General features: G+C 46.5%; 1 protein-coding gene across 2 annotated transcripts in view; it reads left to right on the top strand.

The window, feature by feature from the left end:
• The window catches only part of arfgef3 (ARFGEF family member 3), a 158,046-nt gene that overhangs the window by 70,994 nt on the left and 64,603 nt on the right, over positions 1–22,449 (top strand). For both annotated transcript variants that reach the window (XM_072265804.1, XM_072265803.1), the window contains 7 exons: positions 1,541–2,460; positions 5,324–5,490; positions 8,559–8,724; positions 11,099–11,206; positions 15,877–16,092; positions 17,422–17,532; positions 21,007–21,145. In XM_072265804.1, coding sequence (XP_072121905.1) covers positions 1,541–2,460; positions 5,324–5,490; positions 8,559–8,724; positions 11,099–11,206; positions 15,877–16,092; positions 17,422–17,532; positions 21,007–21,145 — 1,827 coding nt within the window. The remainder of the gene's footprint in view (positions 1–1,540; positions 2,461–5,323; positions 5,491–8,558; positions 8,725–11,098; positions 11,207–15,876; positions 16,093–17,421; positions 17,533–21,006; positions 21,146–22,449) is intronic.

Raw genomic sequence — 22,449 nt, 5'->3', positions numbered from 1 at the left:
TATCAGCTACCTCCCTTCAGACATTCAGTTCTTCACCTAAATTGCCCAACCTCAGCAAGGGAACACTACAGACCATGGCATTGCCTCAGTGTTCCTTTGTTCTTGAATGGTTATTTTCTCCCTCTGTCCTATAATTTATGTATAATTTCTATTCTGTGTGTTGTCTACCTGCGTGCCCATGACGCTGCTGCATGTTTTTTTCATTGTAACTGTACTTCATCATTCTTGTGCAAGTGACTATAAACTTGACCTGATGACCTGCCAGTAACCTGATGCCATTACTTGCCTGTTCATCTTCCCCTTTCTTCTCCAGTCCCGATGATGGGTCTCTGCCTAAAACATCACCTGCCAGTTTGTACTCATCTCCTTCCCCTACCCTCATCTACCCCCTTCCTCTCCAGTCCTGATGATGGGCCTCTGCCTGAAACATCACCTGCCAGTTTGTACTCCTCCATCTTCCGCCCTTTAGCCCTCTTCCTTTTCATTCCTGACGGAGGATCCTGGCCTGAAAAATCCTATTTGTTCATTTTTATAGATGCTGCCTGTCTTACTGAGTTCCTCCGGCGTATTGTGTGTGTTAATTGACTGTTGACCTGGCGTACCTCATCTGACAGCTTGACTTGTCCTGATAATTGGATCTGACCTGACCTCGACTTGGCTTCACTTGAACTGATGGCCCAACCTTGGCCTGACCGTGTTCTGATAGCTTGCTCTTGACCTGATTGCCTGATTTGACATCATGGTGTGACTTCAACTTGAGTTGACTTGACCCAGTGTCTTGACCTGACCCAACCTTGAGTTGACTGACTTGACAGTAATTTAATCTGCTTTGGGCCTGACATTACCAATTCTGAGGGGTACAGACAGGGTAAATGCAAGCAGGCTTTTCCCTCTGAGGTTGGGCGAGACCAGAGCCAGAGGTCATGGGTTAAGGGTGAAAGGTGAAATGTTCAAGGCAACATGAGAGGGAACTCTTCGCTCAGAGGATGGTTAGAGTGTCGAAAGATCTGCCAGTGGAAATGGTGGTTACTGGTTTGATTTCAATGTTTAAGAGAAATTTGGATAGGTACATGGATGGGAGGGGCATGACTGCAGGTCTGGGTGCCATTTGAAGGGACCAGACAGAATAATAGTCAAGACACTGGGTCAAGCTAACCCAAGGTGAGGTCACGTTGAGTGAGGTCAAGACAAGCCATCAAATTACATTCAGGTCATCGGGTCAATGTTGGGTCAAGTGAAGCCAAGTCCAGGTTAGATATGATCAAATTATCAGGTCAAGTCAAGCTGTCAGGGTAGGTGTACCAGATCAACGGTCAAGTAACACACACAGAATGCATGAGGAACTCAGCAGGTCAGGCAGCATCTGTGACTTGATGTTGAGTTGACTTCACGCATCTGATGATCTGACCGTTACCTGGTGAATTCACCTGATACAATCTTGATTTGACCTGCCGTGACCCTGACCTTGACCTTGACCTGAGTTGGTGATATCTCTGTAGGGAGCAGTGACCCTCCTCACCACGTGCCTCCCTCCCCACAGCATCATGGATGGGACAGCAGAGGCCTGCGCGAAGGGTGGGATCGAGGCCTGCCATGCAGCCGTCTCCTGTGTCTGCGCGCTGCTGGCCGGCCTGGACCAGCTGAGCCAGGGGCGGGGGCTGCGCGAAGACCAGGTGCGTTACCTGCTGCGGCACGCCGAGGAGCTGAAGGGAGGCGGCGGTGGGGAGTCGGCCCGGGAGTCGCTGGAGGTCAGCGAGGCGGACTTCCGCTGGCAGCGCCGGCTCTTGTCTGCTGAGCAGCCTCACTGGGACACTGGCACTGAGCGCAGCCCTGAAGTCAGTGTTGGCATCAGCATTACTGCAGAGAATGCCGACCCCGCCCCAGAGGATGGGAACCTGGCCCAGACAACCCCCGAAGAGTGCCAGCAGCCAGGGAGGGAGATCGCCGCCGGCCTCGAGCTGGGGGCTGAGACGTCATGCAGGGCACTGGGCACCCAGCCAGGGGCTATCCACCGCCAGCACCGCCGCAGCAGCAGTGGCAGCAACCACGCTGGCACCGACTTTCCCAACCTCCTCACGGTCAAGCCAGCGGGGTCCCGCTACAGCGAGAGCAACTTCAGCGTCGACGAACAGGATGTCTCCCGCACAGATTTCGACTCCTGTGACCAGTACTCCACCGCAGCCGAGAAGGACTCCGGCAGATCGGACGTCTCTGAGATCGGCTCCGACAATGGCTCTCTGGCGGACGAGGAGCCTGCCTGTCCCACCCGCCGGCCACTGCATGGCACTACCCTCACCCTGAAGGTCCTGAAGAACCAAGAGGCTGACCAACACAGCGCCCGGATCTTCGTGCAGTCGCTCGTCACCATCCTCCCTCGCCTCTTGTCCCTCCAGACCATGGAGGAGGTGGATTCCTCCCTACAGAGCTTCGCCTCCGTCTTCTGCTCTGGTCTGCAATCAGGTAAGACTCCCTCCCTGATGCCCCGACCCCCCCCCCCAACATGAAATAAATTAGAGTGGCTAGGGGAGGCAAATAAAGGGACTTGAGAAGGACTTGATAGGTTGGAAGAATGGGCAAAAAAATGGTAGATTGAATACATTGTAGAGAGATTTATACTTGTACCTCATGGTAGAAGGAATATTGGCTCAAGGTATTTTCCAGATGGTAGTGATCATAATATGATAGAATTCATCCAGTGGTTTGAGAAGGAGAAGCTGAAATTGGATGTATTAGTTTTACAGAGGAGTAAAGGGAATTGTGTTGGTGCGTGGCCAAGTGGTTAAGGTGTTTGTCTAGTGATTTGAAGGTCGCTAGTTCGAGCCTTGGTTGAGGCAGCGTGTGTGTCCTTGAGCAAGGCACTTAACCACACATTGCTCTGCGACGACACCGGTGCCAAGCTGTATGGGTCCTAATGCCCTTCCCTTGGACAACATCAGTGGCGTGGAGAGGGGAGATTTGCAGCATGGGCAACTGCCGGTCTTCCATACAACCTTGCCCAGGCCTGCGCTCTGGAAACCTTCCAAGGCGCAAATCCATGGTCTCACAAGACTAACGGATGCCTATATATATATATATATAAAGGGAATTATAAAGGCACGAGCGAGGATCTGGCCAAATTGGATGTGGACACTTACAGGGATGATGACGGAACAGCAATGGCTGGAGTTTCTGGGGAAATTCAGAAGGTGCAGGGAAGATACATCCCAACGAAGAAGTATATTTAAACGGAGGGTGGCTTAACTGTGGCTGACAAGGGAAGTTCAAAGACAGGTTGACAGCAAAAGAGAGAGCATAAAATATAGCAAAAATTAGTGGGAAGGTAGAGGATTGGGAAGCTTTTAAAAACCAACAGAAGGCAACTAAAAAGCCACAAGAAGAGGAAAAGATGAAGTATGACGGCAAGCCAATCAATAATATAAAAGCGGATAACAAAGTCTTTTCAGCGTCTAAGTAGAGGCAAGTATGGATATTGCACTGGCAAAGTAATGGGGAACAAAAAACGGGCAGACAAACTGAAGAAATAATTTCTGGCATGTTGCTGGTGTCTTCTCTGTGAAAGACACTAGCAGCTTGTTAGAAATTCAAGACTGCCAGGGGGCAGAAGTGAGTGCAGTTGCCATTACTGAGAACGTGCTTGGGAAGCTGACAGGTCTGAAGATGTATTCGTCATTTAGACCAGATGGACTATACTCCAGTGTTCTGGAAGAGGTAACTGAAGAGATTGTGGATGCATCACTAGTGACAATTCAATAATCTAGTTTCTGAAATGGTTCTGGAGGACTTGAAAATTGTAAGTGCCACTCCACTCTTTAAGGGAGAGAAGCAGAAAGGAGATTAAAGGCCAGTTAGCCTGTCTTCAGTGGTCGGGGTGATGTTGGAGTCGATTGATAAGGATGAGGTTTCAGGGTATTTGGAGGCACATGATAAAGTAAGCCGAAGTCAGCATGGTTTCCTCAAGGGAAAATCTTGTCTGACAAATCTTTGAAGAAATAACAAGCAGGATAGACAAAATAAAATCGGTGGATGGTGTTTAATTAGATTTTCAGAAGGCCTTTGACAAGATGCTGCGCATGAGGCTGCTAAACAAGTTAAGAGCCTATGGTATTACAGGAAAGATACTAGCATTGATAGAGTTTTGGCTGATTGGCAGGAGACAAAGAATGGGAATAAAAGGAGCCTTTTCTGGTTGTCTGCCGGTCACCAGTGTGTTCCATGGGAGTTGGTGTTGCGTCTGCTACTCTTCATATTCTATGTTAATGATGAGTGAATGGATGTCATGTTGCAGATGAGACCAAGATAAGTGGAGGGGCAGGTAGTGTTGAGGAAGCAGGGAGTCTGCAGAAGGACTTGGACAGATTGGGAGAATGGGCAAAGAAGTGGCAGGTGGAATACAGTGTCGGGAAGTATATGGTCAAGCACTTTGGTAGAAGATGTAAAGAAGATTTTTTTGTAAGTAGGGAGCCAATTCAGAAATAGGGGATACAGAAGGACTTGGGAGTCCCCATGCACGATTCCCTAAAGTTTAACTTGCAGGGTAAGTTGATGGGAAGAAAGGCAAATGCCATATTAGCATTAATTTTTAGAGGACTAGAATATAAAAGCAAGGATTTATAAAGCATTGGTCAGGGCCACATTTGGAGTATTAGAAACAGTTTAGGGCCCCATATCTAAGAAAGGATGGGTCCAGATGAGAATGGTTTCAGGAATACAAGGGTTAATGTATGAGGAATGTTTGCTGACTCTGAGCCTGTACTTGCTGGAGTTTAGAATAATGGCGAGGTGGTGGGGTTGGGAATCTTACTGAAACTATCAGACATTGAAAGGCCTAGATAGAGTTGATGTGGAGAGGATTGTCCCTATAGTGGTGGATCTAGGACCAGGGGGCAGAGCCTGAGAATAGAAGGGTGTTCCATTGGAACAGGTGATAAGAAATGTATTGCTACTGACAGCTGTGGAGGGATGATGGACAGATGGAGTGGATGGCAGTGAGATATTGCATAGAAATGCAGAGCCAGTGACTGACGTTTAGATGGAAGTCCCGCATGAGGGCTGAGAGTGCAGAGTGGAAATGGCTGGTGTGTCATTTGAGGAGGGAGATGGTGGGGGGCATCAGCAGGTACTGTATAGAAATGTGGATCCAGTCACTGGCGGTCTGGAGGTAGGCAGAGGGGAACTGCATCTTTGGAGTAATGGTGGGGGGGTGGGGGGTGCAGTCAGGAGATGTTATGCAGAAATGCAGATCCAGTCGCCAGCAGTCTGGCTCGGCCCTGGGCCCAAGCAGAGGAGGGTGGTGAACTCCCTGTGGACCTGCCGTCTCTTTCAGAGTTGTTACGCTCTCCGGGGCCAGACGCAAGGGAGGACGCTGGCTGTCAGACACTGATGAACGCGGACGGCCTGTACCTGGTTGCTTTCCATGCCCTCTCGCTGAGCCTGAAGCTGAACGCCTGCGACTACTACCGGAGGAAGCCAGCGCCTGTTCCAGTCTCACTGGTAAGGAGACACAGGACTGGAGAATTGCAGGCTCTATCCCCACCTTTCCCCACAGATCTCACACAACAACATAGGAGGGCCAAGGAAGACACTCGGCCCTTGAGTTATGCCCAGCATTTTGCTTTCTCCCCATATCCATTGATTCCCTTAACACCCAGAAAGCTGCCAATCGCTGCTCCAAATGATTCAATAAATTGAGCTTCCGTAGCTCTTCAGGTGTAGAACATTGAACAACAAAGGAACAGTCCCTTCAGCCCATCATGTCTGTGCTGACCCTGATGTCATTGTGAACTAATCCCATCTGCCTGCACGTGGTCTACATTCCTCCATTCCCTGCCTATTCATTGGGTTGCCTAATAATGTCTTAAGCATTACTATCATAACCAGTCCCTTCACTTCCCCTAGCATCCTGTTCCAGCTGCCCACCATGCTCTGGGTAAAAGAAAAACTTACCCTGTATATCTTCTTTAAACTTTCAACCGTTCATCTTAAAGCTGTGCCCTCCAGTATTAGGCATTTCCATTCTGGAGAAAAAGTTCTTACAGCCCTACCTGCAGTACATGCCTCACACAATTTTATGAATTTCTATCAGGTCGCCCCTCTGACCCACAAGAGAAGGTAATCCAAATTTGCCTAACCTTTCCTGATAGCTAGTACTCTCTAATCTAAGCAATTTATCTGTCTTTAAAGCTCCTGCATCTTTCCTGTAATGGAGTGACCAGCAGAGTACACAATACCAACTATGACTTAACCAAAGTTTTATACAACTAAAAGTTCACCATCAGCAAGCCTCCTGCTGTGTTCCTCCAACAGATTGGTTGTTGGTGATCAACCTGCTAGATTCACCAAGTTCCCAGGTGTACCACCAAGAACTGATCTGCTGGAGGACCTCGGCGTGTCGAGCAGGAAAGAACAAAGAACATTTCAGCACAGTGTAGGCCCTTTGGCCCACAACGTAGTGTCCTCATTTTCACCTAGTCCAAAACCAATCTGACACTTTTCTCCCACATTGTCCTCCATTTGTCATTCAGACATCTGCTTATCTAAGAGACTCTAAAATGTCCTTAAAAATAAACACGAGATTCTGTAGATGCTGGAAATACAGAGCAACATATACAAAATGCTGGAGAAACTCAGCAGGTCAGGCAGCATCTATGGAGAGGAATTAACAGCTGACATTTTTGGCTGAAACGCTTCTTTAAGACCCTAATATATCTGCCTCAACCACCACCCCGGCATCACATTTCACACACACACTTCTCTCTCTTTACTAAAAAACCACCTCTGAGGATCTAGCCTGGGCCCAACTTATCAATGCAGCTACAAAGAAGGCACGACAGCAGCTTTATTTCATTAGGAATTTGAGGAGATTTGGTACGTCACCAAAGATACTTGCAAATTTCTACTGATGTATCGTGGAGGACTTTCAAACTGGCTGCATCGGTATCTTGTTTGGGGGTCCGCTACTGCACAGGGTCGAAAGAGCTGTAGAAAGTTGTGAACGCAGTCAGCGCCATCTTGAGCACTAGTCTCCCCAGGATCAAGGACATCTTCCAGGAATGATGCCTCAAAAAGGTGGCATCCATCATTAAGAACCCCGTCACCCTGCACAAGCCCCAGTCTCATTGCTACCATCAGGAAGGAGGTACACGAGCCTGAAGGCACACACTCAATGATTCAGGAACAGCTTCTTCCCCCCTGCCATTAGATTTCTGACTGGACGTTGAACCTATGACCACTACCTCACTAATTTTTTGCAATACATATAATTTAACTATAATTTACGCTTTTTATCATTATGTATTGCATTGTACTGCTACTGCAAAGACAACAAATTTCACAATGTGTGACAGTGATACTAAATCTGGTTCTGATTCTGACATCCCCCTGTTTGTTCCTCCACTCTCCTTCAAACTCTGTCTCCTTGTAATGGCCATTGGATTTAACTCTCTCCCTTGTATTGCCCATTGTATTCAACTCTGTCCCCTTGTATTGCCCATTGTATTCAACTCTCCCCCCTTGTATTGCCCATTGTATTCAACTCTCCCCCCTTGTATTGCCCATTGTATTCAACTCTGTCTCCTTGTATTGCCCATTGTATTCAACTCTCCCCCCTTGTATTGCCCATTGTATTCAACTCTCCCCCCTTGTATTGCCCATTGTATTCAACTCTCCCCCCCTTGTATTCAACTCTTCCCCCTTGTATTGCCCATTGTATTCAACTCTCCCCCCTTGTATTCAACTCTGTCCCCTTGTATTGCCCATTGTATTCAACTCTCCCCCCTTGTATTGCCCATTGTATTCAACTCTCCCTTGTATTGCCCATTGTATTTAACTCTCCCCCCTTGTATTGCCCATTGTATTCAACTCTGTCCCTTTGTATACAACTCTACACCCTTGTGTTGGCTGTTGTATTCAAGCATGCCATCCAGTGAAAAGGTTGCTGGTTGTCCACTCTGTCAGTGCACATTTACTGAGTCATGTCATACCCTCCTTCGCACCATGGAGGAAGTCCTAGAAAAGAAGGGGTATTCACATTCAGATTTAGATTCATTAAAATGTACTTCAAAACAAACAGTGAAATGCGCCCTTTTGTTGCATTAACAACCAACTAAACCCAGTGATGTGCTAGGGCCAGCCTGCAAGTGTCACCGCACGCCAATGATGTATGCCCACCATGTTCAGCTAAACAGCACAGGCAACAAAACAGAAAAGCAGCCACAGCAAATCAAGCCACTTCCCCCCCTCCCTTCCTACACAGCAGTCACTCAGAGACAGAGACCCCACTGGCTGCCTCTGGGTCTCCAGCAGATTCAGGAGGATTGTTGGTGTTCAGGGGGAATTCACCCAATCTATACCTATAATGGTTGGAAACATCTCTATAAGATTACCCCTCAGTCTCCTCTGCTGCAGGGGTGCCCTGCCTTACCTCTCCCTGTAGCTCAGACGCCTGGCAACATCCTTTACACCGAGGACTAGGAGGAGTCCGATAACCCCACCCGGGGTGGGACTGGCTGTTCCTGGACGTTCAACCATAAAGACTGGGGTGTCTGGTTGTATCTCCGCAGAAAGAGTTTGTGAGGCAGGTTCAGAGCAGCCGGGTACTGATGGTGCTGTCTCAGGCATGGATTGAAGAGCTATACCATCAGGTGCTGGACCGCAACTTGTTGGGAGAGGCCGGATACTGGGGAACGCCACAGGAGCACTCCCTGCCCTTCATCGTCATGTTAACGGGTGAGTTTCTACCTGGCGTCTTTTTTACTTTAGCAGAGAAGAAGTTGAGTGCACCGGGAGTAAATTTCTAAATTTTCACTTGATATCTTCATACTGCACAGAAGGGGGCCATCCTGCCTTTTGTGTGTATTCTGGCTCTCAGAGATCTCCCATTAAACACAGAACAGGAACAGGTCCTTCAGCCCTTCTTGCCTGAACTGACTGAGATGCTGGTTTAAACTGCACATCTGCCTGCATGTGGTCTATATTTTTCATTTCCCAGCCTGTTCATGTGTCTGTCAAAATGCTTCCTAAATTCTGTTGACCCACACTTCAATCTCATGATCTAGAAATTCCTCCCTCGTTATTTTTGCTGACTTCTGCGGCGGGGGGGGGGGGCCTTTAACAAATAATGGCTTTGGTTACTCACCGCTCTTGATTTCAGCCTCTCCAGTTCAATGTCTGGGTTCTCCACCCTTTAAAGGGGTGCAGGGTGTGTGGAGTGTTTGTCCACCTCAAATGAGCTGGCCAGAAGTGCTACGCTGGTGTTCCTTGTTTAGAATGACTGATTCCCCCGCAAGTCAGCTGACAACGCATCCCACTGGGAATGAGAGAGTTTGACTTTATGCCAAAATTGTAGGTTATGTAGCTACCTTCTACCTACGGCATCTTGCTGGAGCCACAGCCCGGCACTTGTCATGACGTGTTCACTTTGCTGTAATTCATGATTGCTCCTTTCTAAGTAGACACTGTTGGCTGACGGCTGCAGTGATTGTTTAAGTAGACTCAGTGGACTGTTCGTGCAGTGATCTGTTTAAGGAGACTTTGAAGACTGGGTACAGTAGACCCTTTAAATAGACTCTGTAGAGTGCTTGTGTAGTGTGCAATTTAAGTACACTCTAGACTGTTGACTGTAGCTGGCTGTTTAAGTAGACTCTGTTAACTGTGCAGTGGATCATTTAAGTAGCTTGTGTAGACTGATGTCGGCAGTGGCCTGCTTAAGTAGGCTGTATAGACTGTGCAGTCGACTATATAAGTAGACTCTGTAGACTGACGGTTGCTCTGGACTGTTTCAGTAGAATCTGTGAACTGTTTGTGCAGTGGACTGCTTAAGAAGACCTGTAGACTTTTTGCTGTCGTGGACTCTTTTAAGTAGACTCTGCAGACCATTAGTGCACTGTACTGTTTAATTAAACTCTGTAGACATTGGTGCAGTGGGCTATTTAATTAGACTCTGTAGACAGTTTGTACATGGTACTGTTTAAGTAGACTCTGCAGACCGTTAGTGCACTGAACTGTTTTAAATAGACTCTGTGGACTGTTTGTGCAGTGGACTATTTAATTAAACTCTGTAGACTGATGGTTGCTGTGGACTGTTTAAGAAGACTGTAGAGTGTTTGTTGCTGTGGACTGTTAAAGTAAACTCTGTAGACTGTGCAGTGGACCATTTAAGTAGACGCTGTAGACAGTGCACTGTAGTGTTTAAGTAGACTGTAGACCGTTTGTGCACTGTAATGCTTGGACTCTGTAGACCGTTTGTGTACTGTAATGCTTAAGTAGACTCTATAGACCGTTTGTGCACTGTAATGCTTAAGTAGACTCTATAGACCGTTTGTGCACTGTAATGCTTAGACTCTGTAGACCATTTGTGCACTGTAATGTTTAAGTAGACTCTGTAGACCATTTGTGCACTGTAATGTTTAAGTAGACTCTATAGACCGTTTGTGCACTGTAATGCTTAGACTCTGTAGACCGTTTGTGCACTGTAATGTTTAAGTAGACTCTGTAGACTGTTTGTGCACTATAATGTTTAAATAGACTCTGTAGACCGTTTGTGCATTGTAATGTTTAAGTAGATTCTTTAGACCGTTTGTGCACTGTTGCGTTTAAGTAGACCCTAGACCCTTTGTGCACTGTAATGTTTAAATAGACTCTGTAGACCATTTGTGCACTGTAATGTTTAAATAGACTCTGTAGACCGTTTGTGCACTGTAATGTTTAAATACACTCTGTAGACCGTTTGTGCACTGTAATGTTTAAATAGACTCTGTAGACCGTTTGTGCACTGTAATGTTTAAGTAGACTCTGTAGACCATTTGTGCACTGTAATGTTTAAGTAGATTCTTTAGACCCTTTGTGCACTGTAATGCTTAGACTCTGTAGACCATTTGTGCACTGTAGTGTTTAAATAGACTCTGTAGACCGTTTGTGCACTGTAATGTTTAAGTAGACTGTACACCGTTTGTGCAGTGGACTGCTTGAGCAGACGCTTTAGAATGCCCAGTGGACTGTTTAATTAGGCTCTTTTTGTTGAATAAAAGTCATTTGCTATAAAATCAACTGTGTACTCTTTCTAGATTCAAGGTGCTATAGTAATTGTGTGTTTTGTTCACAGATATGGATGGATTGGGAAGTAGTGCAGTGGGTGGACAGATGGTCAGCATCGCCTCAGGACAATCTCCACTGGCTCAGGAAAAGAACACCCCTGATTCGGTAACTGCAGGTAACGCCTCGTTGTTCTAGATCTAGCCTGATACCGTGTTGACTTCATCGATCAGCCTCAGGACCTTGCCAGATTTTCTTTCAGTCCAGGGAGTTTCTAGCTGTGAGCTGCCACTTACTGCAAGTTTGACAAAGAACTTCACTCACCAGAGACCATAAGACATTGGAGCAATAATAGAACATGTGGTCCATTGAGTCATGGCTGAATTATTTTCCTTCTTGAATCCATTCTCCTACCTTAACCCTGTAACCTTTGATCCCCTTACTAGTCAAGAAGTTCTCAACTTCTGGTTTAAATATCCTTTCAATATTCGGTAGGTTTCAATGAGATCTCCCTCATTCTTCTAAGCTCCAATGAGTACAAGCCCAGAGCCAGCAAACACTCCTCACATGTTAACCCTTTTGTTTCCAGAATCATTCTTGTGAATCTCCACTGAATCCTCTACAATGCCAGCACATCCTTTTTTTTAACCAAAGCAGCTCACAATACTCCAAATATGGTCTGACTAATTTTTCTTTCCTCTCACTTCCCTCCAGCCTCACCTTCCTCCATCTCTGCTTTCCCCCATCTTCCATTCTCCTTCTTCTCCTTGCCTGTCCCGTCTCTGCCTCCCTCTTTCCCTCTTCCCCTCTTCTATTCTCCCTTTCTCTCACTCACTTTCTCCCCTCTTCCATCTCCTATATCCTCCCCTCAACCCCATCTCCAAACTCTTCTACACCCCTTCCCTGTGCCCAAGTGTGTAAATGAGGTCACGGAGTCAAACACCTCAGCTCCATCTGCCAAAAGCAGGAGTTCTCGGTGGCCAAACATTTTAATTCTGGTTTCCATTCTAGTTGCAGGCTGTCGATCCGCGGACCCCTCATGTGCCAAGATGAGGCCACCCTCAGGGTGGAGGAGCAACCCCTTATATTCCTTCTGGGTACCTTACAACCTGATGGCATGAATATTGATTTCTCCTTCCAGTGAACAAATTTCCCTGTTTATTCTTTTCCACAGATGCTGCCTGACCTACTGAGTCCCTCCAGCATTTTGTGTGTGTTCCTTATTACGGAGTGTAGCCTGGTTGTACAACAAGGCACAGAATTTCGCGTTACGTGCCGGTGATAGTAAACCTGATTTTGATCTGATTCTGAGAATGTGCTATTGCCATCGCCGACATTGAGCTGACTGACCAAATGACGAAAGGGCTAGGCAGTTGCAGTAGCCTTTGCCCAGCAATTTTTGCTTGTTCAGTTGATCTGTCAGTGTAATAAATCACCACAGGGGAATATGTGTCCAGTATTTTAAAAGTGGATAGATCTTCAAAATAACAACGGCAGTTGTCACTTCACTTTCTTCCCATGTTCCAAAGACATACGGGTTAAGGTTAGTGAGTTGAGGGCATGCTATGTTGGCACCAAAAGTGTGGTGATATCTGCGGGCTACCCAGCACAATTCTCATTGATTTGATTTTGAAGATTCAAAGTACATATACAGAATACACCTCTGAGATTTGTCCTCCCACAGGCTGCCATGAAACAAAGAAACAGCATGGAACCCGTTCAAGAAAGCATTGTTGCACAAACAGCATAGAGCAAGCAAATAAAGTATAGGATATCAAACATCAAACCGGGAGTCCAGTAGTATTCAGTTTAGTTTAGTTCAGTGTCATATCGCGAGCCCACTGCAGGGCAAACTATTCTTCACTGAAGCGCCTGAGACCGCATCGATCACCCTGATCAAAGGGCTCAAAAACAGCAAAAAAAAAGTAACCAGAATCCTGGAACACACACAGGCAACTCATTTCAGTGATGTACGTGGGAGAGATAAAGTAAGTCCTTCTCTTCGGATCTCTTATCCACCTGTCTCACCCAGTCAGTAGTTTCTACTGGCTGTGAGCAGGAGCAGCCAATGTTCGTACATTTAAAGTGATCTAAATGTCAGGTGCAAACATCTCACAGTGATGAACAGTCTTTTGTGTACTTACGCCTGCGCAAGAGATGGGAAAGCAGACCACAGCCTGAGTAAGAGTCAAAGTAACCAGCTGTACAGTAAGAGAGTGTACTTCACTCGTCACAGGCGTTGGATCTCTGTTCAGTTTCTGATCCTTAAGGCTTCTTCTGGGAGTCAAAAATGGATGGTAGCCTTAATTCCAAGATTTCCGTTTATTTCAGAGTACAAACTAATGTACAAGTACTAAGCAAACTAAATAAAGAGCTGAGAAACAATGCTAAGAGGTGTAAATCAAAGGAATAGAAGTTGGCACTCTGAAAAATCCATCAGTTTTATTGGTAGGATAAGAGAAATTCTTTCGATAGCAATGAATGAATTACTAAGCTACATAATTAAAACAAGTAGGTCACATGGGTGATAGGCTAATACTTAGCCAATGAAAACTGTTATGTAGTGGGTGTGAAAAATACATGAGTTTGTTAAAAAGTACAAATCTTATAAAAAGTATGATTTAAAAAGACAGTGGTTTCCAGCACAAGCCATTGCCTACAGCTGGAAAATCATAGCTACACCTGCCCAGTGAGCGGTGGAGACTTTGCTATCATTGACAAGAATGAAAGACCTTTATTCAAAATATCTCAGGTTTCAGCATATTAAGAACAGTGAGGTAAATTTCAAGAATTAGACAAGTAACACCAGTCAGAGACGTAAAGTGTTTGCATTCAGGATGTAGGCCCCAGATCCAAGAAAGGATGTGTGTTGGCATTGGAAAGGATCCAGAGGAGGTTCATGAGAATGATCCTGAGAATGAAAGGGGTAACATATGAAGAGCACTTGATGGCTCTAGGCCTGTACTTGCTGGAAGAGTTTTTTGGGGGGTCTGGGGGTAGATCAAATTGAAAGGCATAGACAGAGTGGATGTGGAGATAATGTTTCCTACAGTGGAGATCAGATGTTACAGCAGAGGGACGTCCATTTAGAATAGAGACGATGAGGAATTTCTTTAACCAGAGGGTGGTGAACCTGTGGAATTCATTGCCACAGATAGTTGTTTTTCAGAGCGCCATCTTCTATTCCTTTGATTTACACCTTTTAGCATTGTTTCTCAGCTCTTTATTTAGTGGCAATGAATTCCACAGGTTAAGGGGGCCAAGTCATTCACGTGGAGGTTGATATGTTCTTGATTAGCAAGCATGTCAAAGGTCATAGGGAGAAGGCAGGAGAATGAGGTTGAGAGGGAAATGGATCTGCCATGATGGAATGACAGAGCAGATTCGATGGGCTGAATGGCCTAATTCTGCTCCTTTGTCAAATATTCAGTGCACTAAATCTGTGCTGACCATCAACAAACCACTTCCACTGATCTTCTACTAAGCACAATTTGATGAATAAAGGAGAACAATGACCAGCAGTGACCAACACTTCATTAAGACCCCTTTCTGATTCACGGTCCACGTTTGGTCATAATGTCTCATCAGACCAGCAGGTCAGCTCTTGATTAGGGTGCCACGGTACCATCGCGGTTAGTGCATCGCTGTCACAGTTCGGGGCGCCAGAGTTTGGAGGACATTCTGGTATCCTCAGTAATAAAGTTTTAATTTTTCACGAGTGTGCAACTTTCCTCCGGGTGCTCCAGTTTCCTCCCACAGCCCAAAGACGTACCGGTTAGTGGGTTAGTTGATCATTGTAAATTGTCCTGTGATTAGGCTAGGGTTAGATAGGTGGGTTCCTGGTCAGCATGGCTCGAATGGCCAGAAAGGCCTGTTCTGCACTGTATCTCTACTGCACAACATGGAGTGACTCGTGGGGGTTGGGGTCACAGACACTAAATGTCGGCCATGCCAGCAGTTGGCATATTCCGTGAATGAAAGATCAGGGAAAGAACAGGTTTTGGGAAGGAGTACAAGGGAGGGGAAAGACAGGAGCTGCTGGAATGTCGACCCAAAGCCAAGCTGCTGAAGGAACTCGGCTCAAGCTGGCAAAAGGAATGGTCAGAGTGAGAATCAGGTTTACTATCGCATGCCGTGACTTTTGGTGTTTTGAGGCAGCAGTATACAGACGGACAGATGACAGACAGGCTGACGGCAGACATTCAGGGAGACAACAGACAGACTGCCTTACAGTCTGACAAAACCGTTCAGAAATCTGGTGGTGGAGGGGAAGACGCTTACTGTAAAACGTTGAGTGTGTGTCTCCCGCTCCTGTCCCTCCGCTTTGATGATAGTAGTTGCTTCTGGTCAAGATTGTTGCACCAGGAGTCAGAAATTCGACTTTCTCTCTGCCTCCACAGATGTGCAAAGGGGAAGTTGACTTGAAGCTGGACTTGCAGCTGAGTGTCCTTTCATCTTGTTTATACTGTGCGATTTTTATCAGTGTGCAATGGCCCTGTGGCCTGAAGTTAGTGTACGACACAGTGTTAGATTGAACTGAATTGAGCTAAACTGAATATGCCTGGACTCTTTCAGTAACTTTGTAGGTTGGTTGCTGTTATATATTCTGTGTTTTTTCACTGATTTTTTTTGCTGTTTGTGCAATTAGTTGTGTTTTTTTTTTGCACAGGGGAGGTTGATGTTTTTCTTTGAACAGGTTCCATGGTTCTTTCTTTGTTTTGTGGCTGTCTCTGGGGAAGGCAAATCTCAGGGTTGTATACTGCATTCATACTTTGGTAATAAATGTACTCTGAATCTTTACCGAGACGTCACCAGCACACTCTGACACTGTTTACTTTCTCCTGCCAGGTTCCTGTTTTGCCCGGTTCATCCTGATGGGCTGCTGGAAGAACCTGATCGACACACTCTCCACGCCGCTGACAGGCCGGGTGGCGGGCAGCTCCAAGGGGCTGGCCTTCATCCTGGGCACGGAAGGCATCAAGGAACAAAACCGGAAGGAGCGCGACGCCATTTGCATGAGCCTGGATGGCCTGCGGAAAGCCGCTCGCCTCAGCTGTGCCCTGGGTGGGTGGATCTGACACCTCTCTCCGTGGGTGGGAGGAGCCACTGTGTTCAGAGCACAGGAACGGGCTGTTCAGCCCACCATGTCTGTGCTGACCGTGACGCCAATTTAAAGTGACCTCATAGAGTCAGGAGGGGCATGGATGAGCATAATCTTTTCCCCAGGGAAGCAGAGCCAAAACTAAAGGGCAGAGACACAAGGTAAGAGGGGAGGAATTTAAAATAGACACGAGAGGTAACTTCTTTACACAGAGCATGTAGTCAGTAGAGGAATGAGTTGCCAGACGAAATAGTCAAGACGGGTAAAAAAGCAACATTTATGAGATATTTTGGATAGGTACCTACACAGACTCTCACTTGTCAAACACAGGTGGATAACACACTGTCCTACTCAGATTCACACTTGTGAAACACAGGTGGATCCTTGCACACTCCTACACAGACTCACACTTGTGAAACAAGGATGGATACACACTCACTCATACACAGACCCACACTTGTGGAACACAGGTGGATCCACACAGTCCAACACAGATTCTTTTTAGGCATCCGTTAGTCTTGTGAGACCATGGATTTGCGTCTTGGAAGGTTTCCAGGGCACAGGCCTGGGCAAAGTTGTATGGAAGACCAGCAGTTGCCCATGCTGCAAGTCTCCCCTCTCCATGACACCGATGTTGTCCAAGGGAAGGGCATTAGGACCCGTACAGCTTGGCATCGGTGTTGTTGCAGAACAATGTGTGGTTAAGTGCCTTGCTCAAGGACACACACGCTGCCTCAGCCGAGGCTTGAACTAGTGACCTTCAGATCAATAAACCGATGCCTTAACCACTTGGCCACACGCAACACAGATTCACACTTGTGAAATCCAGGTGGGTACACACACAGTCCTACACAGATTCACACTTATGAAACACAGTTGGATGTGCACACGTCCTACACGGACTCCCACTTGTGAAACGGGTGGATCCTAGCCCACTCCTACACAGACTCACACTTGTGAAACACAGTTGGATGCACACGCAGTCCTACACGGACTCACACTCTTGAAATACTGGTGGATCCTCGCCCACTCCTACACAGATTCACACTTGTGAAACACAGTTGGATGCACATATGTATTACACAGACTCCCACTTGTGAAACACGGGTGGATCCTTGCCCACTCCTACACAGATTCACACTTGTGAAACACAGGTGGATACACACGCAGTCCTACATGGACTCAAACTTGCATGTAAACACTTCAAAGAAATCACCCTGGGCACTTCTTGCTGAGTTATAAGGCTAATTTCAGTTTAGTTAGTTATGTTACTAATTAGCTTATTTTTCCAGGCGTGGCGGCCAATTGTGCTTCAGCCCTCGCGCAGATGTCAGCGGCATCATGCGTTCAGGATGAGAAGGAGGACAAGGAAACCCCTGAGGCCACAGACCCTATAGCACAAGGTACTGAGAACTCGTGCATTATAGGGATCAGGCACTTTCCTGTAACCTTGAATGGAGCTCTTGTGGGATAAAGTATGGGAAATCTTGGGGGTAGATTTCACAATCTACCTCGTCACAGGTTGGACTTTATTTGTCCACTTGCTCTGGAATGTCTCTGTAACTGCACTCTGCATTTCTTTACTGCTTTTTCTATGGACTGCCTTGACATCCTGATGTACAGAGTCGTCTGTCTGGATGGCATGCACATCGAGCCGTTCACTGTATCTCCGTACATGTGACAATACAGGAACAGGCCATTTAGTTCCTAGAGTAACACACGTAAAAAGGTGCTGCTTCCTGCACCTGTGCTGAACTCGTCAACTTCATCCACTTTGCCTCCAACTTCCACCCTGCCCTCAAGTTCACCTAGTCTATTTCTGACAATTCCTTTTCTCAATCTCACTGTCTAATCTAATCTAATCTATCTCCAGAGACAGTTTATCCACTGATGTCTGTTATAAACCCATGGACTCTCACAGCTACCTGGACTATACCTCATCCCAACCTACTACTTGTAAAAACGCCATCCCTTTTTCTCAATTCCTCTGTCTCCGCCGCATCTGCTGTCAGGATGAGGCTTTTCATTCCAGAACAAAGGAGCTGTCCTCCTTTTTCAAAGAAAGGGGCTTCCCTTCCTCCACCATCAACACTGGCCTCAACCGCATCTCTTCCATTTCACACATGTCTGCCCTCACCCCATCCTCCCACCACCCTATCAGGGATAGGGTTCCTGTTGTCCTCACCTACCACCCAACAAACCTCCTCATCCAGCACATAATCCTCTGTAACTTCCGCCACCTCCAACGGAATCCCTTCACCAAGCACATCTCTCCCCCTCCAGCCCACTTTCTGCTTTCCACAGGGATCACTCCCTACGTGACTCCCTTGTCCATTCATCCCTCCCCACTGATCTCCCTCCTGGCATTTATCCTTGCAAGCAGAGCAAGTGCTACACCTGCCCCTCCACCTCCTCCCTCACTACCATTCGGGGCCCTGAAGGATCCTTCCAGGTGAGGGGACACTTCACCTGTGAGTCTGTTGGAGTCATTTGCTGTGTTCGGTGCTCCCGATGTGGCCTCCTGTACATCTGTGAGACCCGACGTATATTGGGAGACCACTTCACCAAGCATCTGAGCTCCGTCTGCCAGAACAAGCAGGATGTCCCTGTGGCCACCCATTTTAATTCCACTTCCCGTTCTCATTCCGATATGCTCATCCATGGTCTCCTCCACTGTCATGATGAGGCCACTCTTGGGTTGAAGGAACAACATCTTGTATTCCGTTTGGGTAACCTCCAACCTGATGGCATGAACATCGATTTCTCAAACTTCTGAGAAATCCGCCCCCCCTCCATTTCCCAACCCCTTTTCCCTCTCACCTCATCTCACCAATCAACTTCCCAGCTCTTTACTTCATCCCTCCCCCTCCAGGTTTCACCTATCACATGGTGTTTCTCTCTCCCCTTGCCCCACCTTTTAAATCTACTCCTCGGCTTTTTTTTTCCTCTAGTCCTGCTGAAGGGCTTCGACCAGAAACATCGACTGTACTCTTTTCCATAGAAGCTGCCTGACCTGCTGAGTTCCTTCAGCATTTTGTGTGTGTTACTCTGGATTTCCAGCAACTGCAGAATCTCTTGTGTTCATGATTAACTGCTTGAGCCTGCTCTGCCATTCACTGAGGTTCGAACAGTCAAAGGCATGCTCCATATTTACTTGTATTCCTTAATTCCTTTCCTAACAAATATATATCACTTCATGTTTTAAAATAACAGTTGACCTAGTATTGTTCTCTGCTTGTGAACGTGTATTGAGGTGTACCTAACTCGACCCCTGCAAGGCCTGGCTCCCTAGTCATAGACCCTCAACCAATGGAAATGACTCCTGTCCATCCACACCATTAGTTCTCCTTAAGCACGTTGACCGTGTCCCTCCGTAACATTGAAGGTATTCCTTCCTATCCCTGTGACCTCTCCTTCTAATATACCTCTGTAGTATTCAAGATTCAAGGTGAAGTTCAAAGTAAATTTATTATCTAAGTACCTTTATGTTACCCTGAGATTCATTTTCTTGTGGGCATTCACAGTAGAACAAACAAATACAATCGAATCACTGAAAATCTACACACAGACTGACAAACAGTCAAGGTGCAAAAGAAGACAAGCTGGTCAAGTACAACAAAAAACAAATAGTAATAATAGTAAATAAGTAAATAAATAAAACAGAATGAGTTGTACAGTCCTTGAAAGTGAGTCCATAGGTTGTGTTTAAACAGCAAATACAAGAAAAAAAATAATAAATAATATTGAAAACATGAGTTGAAGAGTCCTTGAGAGTCCATAGGTTGTGGAATGTGTTCAGTGTTGAGGTGAATGAAGTTATCCACAATGGTTCAGGAGCCTGATGGTTGAGGGGTAATAACTGTTCCTGAACCTGGTGGTGTGGGACCTGTGGCTCCTGTACCACTTTCCTGATGGTAGCAGAGAGAAGAGAGCGTGGTCTGGATGGTAGGGGGTCCTTGATGGTGGATGCTGCTTTCCTGTGGCAGTGCACTTTGTAGACGTGGTCAGTGGTGAAGTGGACTTAGTCTGTGACCTTCTGTGCTCTCTTTGACTGTCAAAACATAGAGGAACCATCATGAACTCCCACAGCCCACAACCACCCTGTGATTTCAGTCTCTGAGTCCGACACGTGAGCAGTCTACAGAGGGGTGAACCCATGAAAAGCATCGGATGGGGTACCTGGCCAAGTCCTAAAGGCTTGTGCTGATCAGCTGGCTGGAGTGCTCACTGAGATCTTTACCCTCTCACTGCGGCAGTCTGAGGTACCCCCCCCCCCGCTTCAAGGAGGCTTCAATCATACTGGTGCCCAAGAAGAACGTGATAACCTGCCCCAGTGACTATCGTCCAGTGGCACTTACATCCACGGTGATGAAGTGTTTTGAGAGGCTGGTGATGAAACACATCAACTCCTGCCTGAGAAGCAACTTGGATCCATTCCAATATGCCTACCGGCACAAGAGTTCTAAAGCAGATGCCATTTCATTGGTAAATACTCAACACCGGAACATATCACTGAAATGTTCCCCCAAATAATGGACTCACTTTCTGGAACTCTTCATCTCATATTCTTGATTTTATTGCTTATTTATTTTATTATTATTTTTATTGTAAATTCCATACCACTGGACCCTGACCCTAATCTGTCAAGGACAATATAACGGCTGCCATGCATCAGCCTGCCCATGTTAAACAAAGTCAGGCGCAGGCATTCCCCATTAAAGGAATCCTTCTTAACATCCAGGGTCTGTTGATCCAGGATTCACCTCTACAGCTACCCGAGGACCCACCCCATTGGAGAACGCCTACTCAACTGGAATGATCAAATTCCCTGAGGGCCTTGTGTGTCCTGTGTGTGATTTTTCTTTGTGTCCCTGCAGTGAAACAAAGAATGGAGCAGATCGGGCGTCCCCATGGAGTTGAGCTGCATACGGCACATGTGTTGTGCATGGATGCCATCCTCACCGTGGGCCTAGAGATGGGCAGCCACAATGCAGACTGCTGGCAGCACGTCTTCAGGTAGGTCAGTGACGTTCTCCCACGGTGTGCTCTGGGAATCATGGAGTCACAGAGCACAGAAACAGGCCCTTCGGCCCACCTAACCTGTGCTGACCTGGTCTTCTGCCTAGTCTCATCTACCTGCACCTCTATACCTCTCTTGCACACGCACCTATCCAGACTTTTTTATGTATTGCATCTACAGCTTCCATGCTTACACCACCCTTTAAGTGAGGAAGTTTCCCCCTCAGGCCCCCCTTAAATAGTTCACCTTACACCCTAAAATGATGACCTTTAGTTCTAGTCTGGGCCAACCTGGGGGGGGGGGGGGGGGGAGCCTTTATGTGTTCAGCCTATCTATACCACTCATAATACCTCCATAAGATCTCCCTTCATTCTCCTGCACTCCTGGGGATAAAGTCCTAACCTATTCAACCTGTTCCTGTAACTGAGGTCCTTGAGACAAGCTGAGCAGTCAGAATGGGGTGGGGTCAGACAGACTTTGGGAAGCATAAAATCAGGTAGGGCTTAGGACAAGTGACGACTCCAGACTGGGATTTCCATTGCCTACCCTCAACAAACCGCTTCCCTGCGCCCTGACTCTGCTTTCGACACTTTCAACTTGCACTGGACACTTATAACTTGATTTTAACTGACATGTGGCTGCTGTGTTTTACTGATTTATTGTTACGTTTATTATTTAGTGTTGCGTTTGTTAAGTTATGATTGCACTGCTCCTGGGAAGCGCTGTCTCATTCTGACCTGCAGAGCTGATGTACTGTTAGAATGACAATAAAGTTTTTTGAATCTTTGAATCTTGAATCTATATAGTGGATAAAAGGATGAGGTCAAAACGAGTCAATGTGGTTTTATGAAAGGTTAAACATGTTTGAATAATTTGCTCAAATTATTTGAGGATGTGACGGGGAGAGGAGATAGAGGGGAACTGGGAAATGTCTAAAAGACATTTGACAAGGTGCCACAGAACAGGTCGGTGTTTAAACTAGATGCCAAAGTATTGGTCAATGTGTGTTTGTGTAGGTTAAAAACTGACTGTCACCTAGAAAGCGATTATGAGTTATTGGAATAAATATGTTATTTTCAGATTGGAGTGATGAATGGAGTTGAGATCCCTAGGGCAACACTGGTTAGCCCTTTGTACCAGTTGGTCCTCCACTCTCCATTCCCTTTTCTAACTTACAATGCCAGCCATTCCTTCTCTCTCACCCCTCAGCAGACGCTGCTCAACCCGCAAGGTTTGTCTTTGTTCCAGATTCCATCATCAGCTGTCCCTCATGTCTCCACCGATCTCCTATTGACCCTTC

This window comes from Mobula birostris, chromosome 8 (assembly GCF_030028105.1).
Source record: "Mobula birostris isolate sMobBir1 chromosome 8, sMobBir1.hap1, whole genome shotgun sequence".
Taxonomy (NCBI): domain Eukaryota; kingdom Metazoa; phylum Chordata; class Chondrichthyes; order Myliobatiformes; family Myliobatidae; genus Mobula; species Mobula birostris.
Note: the sequence above shows the minus strand (reverse complement) of the source record. Positions and strands in the feature narration are given on the sequence as shown.